General features: G+C 45.2%; 2 protein-coding genes across 2 annotated transcripts in view; both read left to right on the forward strand.

The window, feature by feature from the left end:
* The window catches only part of LOC118409167, a 3,470-nt gene extending 2,583 nt beyond the window's left edge, over positions 1 to 887 (forward strand). The window contains exon 3 of the mRNA XM_035810036.1: positions 648 to 887. Coding sequence (XP_035665929.1) covers positions 648 to 887 — 240 coding nt within the window. The remainder of the gene's footprint in view (positions 1 to 647) is intronic.
* A 3,974-nt stretch (positions 888 to 4,861) lies between these two features.
* Positions 4,862 to 5,539, forward strand: LOC118409169 (calcium-binding protein P-like). Its single transcript, XM_035810037.1, has one exon. It carries the CDS (start codon positions 4,862 to 4,864, stop codon positions 5,537 to 5,539), a length of 678 nt encoding a protein of 225 aa, XP_035665930.1.
* The last annotated feature ends 2,677 nt before the right edge of the window (positions 5,540 to 8,216 follow it).

An 8,216-nucleotide genomic window follows, 5' to 3' on the forward strand; every position in this document is an offset into this window, starting at 1 on the left:
GACGTGCTGGGCGCTGCGATCGACAGTCCGTTTGGGGAGGGGGGCGTGCCGCGGCATGTGCTACGGACGCCAATGCCAGTGCACAGCCGACTCGATCGACACTTGACAACAATATTGCGGCCTTTTCTGCCGCAAATTTTGTCTTTTTGAAACAAAAGAAATGTTGTAAATAAAAAATAAAGTGTATAGTTTTGGATTCTTCACGTATTTACCGTGCACCGCTTTTGTAACTTAAATGTTTTGGGAAACTCAGCCGAGCCGAGTGCGTCTTTCCAGAAAAAAATAAGTCTGTAGACGGAATGACGTATGCCTGTCGGGAACACTGGTCCAGGGCAGCGCCACTTTGGGGGGCCTAGGGGGGCAAAGCCCCCCGGAAGCTCTTGCATTTTAGGCTATTCAGAAGGCTTATTTTATCAGTTTTAGGGCCATGTCAAGATATCAAAACAAAAAGAGTATAAACAATTCTTTCAAAAAAATTAACATGGCCCTCCCCCCCTATCTAAAAAAATTAACATGGCCCTCCCCCCACCTAAAAAAAAATTAACATGGCCCTCCCCCCCTAACGCACCAGCCCTCCCCCCCTGATAAATATCGTACAGTCCCTAAAGACAAACGAAAGGTTTTGTTTCCGTTCACTATTTCCCCAGGCTGGGTACTGGGTGATGCGCAGCCTGAACGAGAGAATCCACGCGGGGACCGACCGCACCTGTCTGCAGCTGCTACTGGAGGATGAGCTGCAGAGGGTCGGCTGGACCGGACCGATCCAAGTGGGGCTGGAGGGGTGGTGGTTTGCTGAGGAGGAGGGACAGGAGGAGGAGGAGGCAGCAGGGACGGAGCAGGAGGAGAGATGGGAATGGGCAGGGATGGGGGACAAACAGGTGGGCTGACAGATGCTTTGTTCTGATTGGATGATGAACTACTTGTATTTGCTGACTGACATTCTAGGTAGGTAGGTAGAATGGCTTTTTTTCTCAATATGTTTCCAAAGGAAAACATTTTGCTTTCACTGGCCTACTGGCCTGCGTTCTTTTTCTTTCTTCCATCGTCAGCCAATCAAAACTCAGTAGTGTAGTGTTGAAGTTGTGTAGTGTAGGTACAAGTAGCTCAGTCAGCAGTGCAATCGTTTATGATGCTCAAGGACGAAGGTTCATGTCCCACCTTGGAATATTTTAATCTATTGTTCTATTTTTGATAATTGACTTTCAAATAATTTTTAATTAGCAATTAGCTGCCTAGTGTCCAAATTGTATTGTCTCTGTTGCAATTTGAATCAAGTCAAAGTCAAATCAATACAACGATAAGCTGTAAATAGTCAAAAGTGGGTAATGTATAAAATAATATATTATATAAAACTGGTGACTTGGATAGTAACTTAGTTAATAAATCCCCACTCTGTTAACACACTTATATTACAGTCAGTACCAGCCAGTGAGACAACAGAGGGAGACTCAGGCCTGCCTGAAGATGTGTCCTCTGTAGCAGCCATGTCCATCTCTTCAGCTGGAGAGGTGGAGGAGGCACCACTCAAGTGGCTGAGAGCCAGGCTACAGAAGCACAAGGACTCACCAACAGCACAACATCGCATCGAGGCCTACAGGTCCTGGGAGGAAGGAGCAGAAATCCTGACCAACAGTGGGTATTCCGACATGGAGGGAGTGAAGGCCTTGGTACTGGGATTCATGCAGCGTGACATGGTATCACCAGACAACACAAGTACAGTACTGTATGGACAGTCATGGCTAAACCTGAATAAAGCCCAACTGAAACAGCTAACGTCTTCCCAGCTACAAGTTGACCCCACGGACAGCACCTGTCTGCTGCTGACAGCCCTACAGCTTCCATATGGAGACAGCCGGGTGCAGACCCTGCAGCAGGTGGTTGCTGCCATCCTACAGCACGGACCTGGAGACTGGCTGTACCAACACCTGCACCTCATCTACTGCTACCTGGGGTGGGCCATATGGATGGCAAGCCCATGGTCAAAAATGATATCAAAACTTTTCAAGGGGAGTGACTTGTCTGCTCTAGCCAAAGCCCTGTCTGCCATGGCTACCGTATATTCTCGAATAAAGTACGCACTTTTTTAACTTTTCAAAATTGAAAAGGTGCTGCAAGTTTTTGCCAAAGTTGGGGTGCGTACTTTATTTGAGGTTACTGCACAGAGAAATGGTAAAAAAAGCCTAAAATAAAGCAAGGTGGAGCTACACTTCTAGTAATGTTTCAAAACATACACATTGTTGTTGTCTTGTAGTTGTCTAAACATGAAACAAAGAAATTGTCTAAACATGATTTACATAAGATTGGCATTTGCATATAATCCTTTTGAGTTAGTGACTTTGACTTGTACAACTGGTTTTCTACCAGTTCACAGTGATTTTTATAATTTGCAGTAGGCAATTCACAAGTTTATACAGACAATGACAGTGTAAATGCAGGTTATTTCATGCAAAATAACCTGGGGAAAACATCATAAATTTTAATTTATCCAGTTCAAGGTCTGTTCAAAATTGGTGGAGAAGGGGTGCGTACTTTATTTGAGTTTTTCCATTTTACCTTTCAGTCCCAAAGATCTGTCTAAGACTTGTCCAAAATCAGGGGTGCGTACTTTAATTGGGGTGCGTACTTTATTCGAGAATATACGGTAGTTCCCTTATGTACAAACAGGACCATTTGAACACTGTGTACTACACAGCGCGAATGTCTGAGGAAGTGTCTGAGACAGAAGCAATCAGACAGTTTGAGCACTACCTCAGGCTGGCACCAGAGTGTGATTTCCGTGTGCCACGTGCTCACTACCGCCTGGCCACCCTGTACGGACATCAGCAGGACAGGCAGAAGGTGATTCACCACTTCACCAGGGGGCAGCAGAGGGTCCAGACCAACAGGCTACCTGTGTTTGTTGAGGTCCCAAGATTCATCAAAGATCCTGCCAAAAAGGCATATGAACATTTTAACTGATGCTCTTTTCTGCCCAAATTTACATATTGTATGACAGTGTAAAAGATCTTTCCTATGGCAGAATTCCATTTCAACATTCAATCACTAATCCAATTGACTTCCAAATTCAGTACATTACATTATCTACAAAATGTATTCAACATGTCACAAGTATAAAAATACAAGCTGTCTAAGGAAGTGTTTGAGATCTCATGTATAATGCAAATGACTGCCAGATTTACGTCGTAAGTTCAACTCTCTTACACATGTCATAAGCAGGAAATTCCAAATGTTACAGGGAATAAGAAAGCCTACAGCAAATTTAACATGGCATTAGTGTGATGACGTCACCTGATCCAAGTATAATTGTAATTGGTCACTATATAATTTAAATTGGATTAAAGCTAACTGAAAGCTTACAAGACTGGACTCCTGTACAGTGCTTATGACAAAAGTTATGTCAAAGTGGATGTCAATGGTATCTGCTTTGAAATTCTTTCTTTTAGCATTATACAATGCCTTGCAAGTCCTTCTTTAAATAAAATAGATTGGAAAAGGGTCTATTGTTGTTGTTGTTGTTGTTGTTGTAAGTAGTTGTTGTTACCTGAAAAGCAGGTCGTAAGACCGGAGCAGTATCTGGCAAAACATAAAAGTGAAAGTAATATCTAAGTGATTAACAGAGGTAAAACCAAGGGGAGAAAAAGCAATGCTTTTAACGGTGCTAGACCTACACTAGCTGAGCCAAAACATTTACATCCCCGTGAATAAGTATTAATAAACTCTTCCGTTCACACTATGACCCTGAATGCCCTTTACTTCCTTCCACTATGTGTTGAAATGTGCTGATATGTATACAGGTTATGGCAATAACTGCAGAAACAGGCAAACAGACACACTGAAAACAAAACTTTTGTACAAGGAGGTGACGTTACCAATGAAAAATCACAAACTTTATCCCAAAAGTATTGCAGACTTTACATCATGATAGCCTAGCCCATTCACACTCAGGCAGTAGACTTGTACAGTCAAACCTGCCCGAGCGACCACCTCTTCTCAGCGACCACCTGGCCATTTCGACCGCTTTTTCTCGGTCCCGATTTATTTTCCCATTGACATAAGCATTAAGCGACCTTTTCTCAACGACCACCTGGCCAACGCGACCGCGACCGGCCCAAATTGGGACCTATAACGACCGCATCATTTTCAAGATTGAGGTTTTCATCGATTTTTTATGATAATTAGCGCGATTTTGTGCCGAAATCGGCTAGCTTGCGTCGGATTTTGGGGTTAAATTTACAGTTTACGGTGTGCGTGTTGTATTTGACATTAAAGACCTCGCTTCTTTGCGTGCGTGCAGTGTGCTTGCTATTTGCCATTAAACACAACGGCAACCATTTATACTTTGCATCGGGCATGTTTTGAGTCGATACTCTTCTCAGCGACCACCTGTCCAAATCGACCGCTTTTTGCCGGTCCCCCGGGTGGTTGTCTTGGGCAGGTTTGACTGTAATTGACTCTACACACCAACATACCCATCAATCATTTATCAATCATTATCGATTATCAGTCTAATATTATATATTGAGACATTTCATTTCAATATCTGGTTCAGAGTGCTCTAGGTTTAACTTTGAAGACGCTAACAGAACACACAAGAGACCCCACAGCTATATTTACCTGCTTGTATTATGGCAATGGAGCAGCATGGCTTACAACCATAGGAGCCTTATTAAGTTACAAGCATTTGTACTTTCTGAATAGTTTCAAGTTTCTGTATGCAAGGCAAAGTCAACAACTCTTTTGTGCAAACTCAGCCACTGTTAGTTCTTACAGGTTGAACGCTGACGAAGATTTTGCTACAAGTACAAACACTGAAGTAATTTTGTGTGGTAGAACATCTAAGCAGTGAATATTTTCCAAGAAAATGGCAGATGGGACAGAAAGGCAACCACTGCCTGGTTCTGAAGGCCAGATTCCCCCTCCTGACCTTGAGATGGAAGCACAAGAACTGCAGCCTGGACAGGTGGGGGAGGGGGGCAGGCAGCCTGTGGTGCATGGCGATCATCACTATGAACAGATGGGCCAACTGTCTCTCCAGACTCCAGGACAAGGTAACCAGGTCCCACAGCAGACACCACCTGTACAGCATGGACAACTGGTGCCCCGGGTTCCCGTACAAGGCTACCCATTCCCACAGCAGGCACCATCTTTGCAGCATGGCGACCACCACTATAGACAGACAGGAGTACTGCAGACACCACAGTTCCCTCAGCAGGCTGCACCACTGCAGCTGTACCATCCCAGTCAGCAAGGCTACAGTGCTCCAACAGCCATGATACATCGCTACCGGGGCTTCCCCATGGCTCCCCAACCAGCTGGGCAGGTGCACTACAATGTCCCACCTCCAGGCCCAGAGGCTGCAAACATTGGTGGGCCACCAGCTCTGCAGATGGGTGTAGGTGTAGGCCAAGTAGGGGGTGTTTTTGGTGGAGCAACCATCAGGATCCAGGATCAAGCCATCGCAAAAGGAGGCCTCGCCGGAGCCCTTGTTGGTGCAGCTGCTGCTGCAGGTGCATTTGCAGCTGGCAAGGTTTGTTTGTAGGTGCCTTTTCAGGTGAACCAAGCTGTGAGTACAAGCTGCATATGATTATAAGGTTTGACTCACTCTCACAGAGATGAAACCCTACTCTCTTCAATAACTGTGGTGGGTTAACATAGTCAAAGTTTGTCTCTCCTCAAACATGGGGCCTCCAGCTTTACATGTTCGAGAGGATGTCCCTACCTGGAGCTAAAAGCTAGACACACATTTTCAACTGAGTCAAGTGGGAAAATATATTAAAGAAGGGTCTTCCATTGGGGCCTGATTCAAACCCAGAACCTTTATATTCTATTTAATTAAAGTCAACAAACCTACACAGGGCTCGAAATACCACCTGCATATGCAGGTTAGATTAGGTGCAGGTAAAATTGGAGCTGTATTTCTGGTGTCTACCTGCACCTAACCTGCACTGGTCCATGTACTGGGTTTATAATATACTTTATATATACATGACTATGACATATTTGTATGTGGATATTTCCAAGCTACATTGACTCTTACTGCCCATGATTACTATAAAGTATAAAAGAAATAATGGCAATTGTTTCTGAACAGTTTAAGTGTGATAAAATACTTCCCAAACTCTGAGTGGTGCAGGTAAAATTTGTCTGGTGCAGGTAATTTCCCATGTTACCTGCCTGGTGCAGGTATGTAGAAAAAGGTATTTCGAGCCCTGCTACACAACAAGACCACCTTGCTACCTTTCAGGTTACAGAGTCCCCAGCAGCCATTGTTGGAGCAGGTCTGGCTGCAGGTGTGGCTACAGGACTTACGACCCTGGCAGCTTTCTACTTGAGCAACAAGCAACAAACAGAGGAGGCAATCCGCAGGGTGGTGGAGCGGGAACGACATGTACAAGTGGAGGGGATAGAGGAAGGGTCACTTCTTGTGCGAGTCAAGTTTCTAACACTGGTGAGACACAGAAGAATATCTAAGTTGTATCACCGGACTGTAGAATTGTCATTGCAATATGATAGTTTCATCAGCAACCTACTCACATGTTGCATATGTTTCTCAGTATCAATAATCACTTGTGTTTAACAGCAATGACAACCCATCCTTGTCATGATACAACACAGACAAAAATCACTTGCCCATTGGTTGATAAAGAAATATTTTATCTCGGAAAAATATGTTGGCTTGTTTGGTTTGGTTTTGGATCTCCATTAGTGATTAGCAATCACTATACTCTTCCTGGAGTCTGGGTGAATGATGTAAATACATATGTATGGCTGATACGGATGCATGGTCGCCAGGCCTGATGACTTTTGATTTATCACTGTTCCCCCAGGCTGGGTACTGGGTGATGCGCAGCTTGAACGAGAGAATCCACGCGGGGACCGACCGCACCTGTCTGCAGCTGCTGCTGGAGGATGAGCTGCAGAGGGTCGGCTGGACCGGACCGATCCAAGTGGGGCTGGAGGGGTGGTGGTTTGCTGAGGAGGAGGGACAGGAAGAGGAGGAGGAGGCAGCAGGGATGGAGCAGGAGGAGAGATGGGAGTGGGCAGGGATGGAGCAGGAGGAGAGATGGGAGTGGGCAGAGATGGGGGACAAACAGGTGGGCTGACAGATGCTTTTGTTTTGATTTTTCTTATGAACTAATAATACTTGAATTGAATTTCACTACTTGACATTCTTCTCACAAATAATTGACTTTTAAATCAAAAGCTAGTTAACTGCCTAGTGTTCATACTATATTGCCCTTGTTGCAATTCGAATAAAGTCAAATCAATACAACTAGAAGCTGACAGTGTAAATAGTCAAAAGTGGATAATTCATACAATACATAAAACTGGTGAATTGGATAGTAAGAGTACTTAATTTCTCACTTTGTTTACACTTATATAACAGCCTGTACCACCCAGTGTGACAACAGAAGGAGACTCAGGCCTGCCTGAAGACGTGTCCTCTGTAGCAGCCATGTCCATCTCTTCAGCTGGAGAGGTGGAGGACGGGCCACTCAAGCCGTACAGAGCCAGGCTACAGAAGCACAAGGACTCACCAACAGCACAACGTCTCATCAAGGCCTGCAGGTCCTGGGAGGAAGGAGCAGAAACCCTGACCAACAGTGGGTTTACAGACATGGCGGGAGTGAAGTCCTTGGTACTGGGATTCATGCAGCATGACATGGCAACACCAAGTTTCACAAATACAGTACTGTATGACCAGTCATGGTTGAACCTGAATAAAGACCAACTGAAACAGCTAACGGCCTCCCAGCTACAAGCTGATCCCACGGACAGCACCTGTCTGCTGCTGACAGCCTTACAGCTGCCTTTTGGAGACAGCCGGGTGCAGACCCTGCAGCAGGTGGTTGATGCCGTCCTACAGCACGGACCTGGAGACTGGCTATACCAACACCTGCACTACATCTACCTCTACCTGGGGTGGGCCATATGGAAGGCATGCCCTCAAAGTCCTCAGCCAAAGCCAACAATGATGTCAAAGCTTTTCAAGAGGTCTGACCTACCAACTACAAATCTGTCTGCTCTAGCCAAAGCTCTGTCTGCCACGGCTAGTTCCCTTATGTACAAACAGGACCATTTGGACACTGTGTACTTAACAGCCCTACTGTCTAAGGAAGTGTCTGAGACAGAAGCAATCAGACAGTTTGAGCACTTCCTCAGGTTGGCACCAGAGTGTGATCTTGGTGTGCCACTTGCTCACTACCTCCTGGCCA

This window comes from Branchiostoma floridae, chromosome 2, assembly GCF_000003815.2.
Source record: "Branchiostoma floridae strain S238N-H82 chromosome 2, Bfl_VNyyK, whole genome shotgun sequence".
NCBI lineage: Eukaryota > Metazoa > Chordata > Leptocardii > Amphioxiformes > Branchiostomatidae > Branchiostoma > Branchiostoma floridae.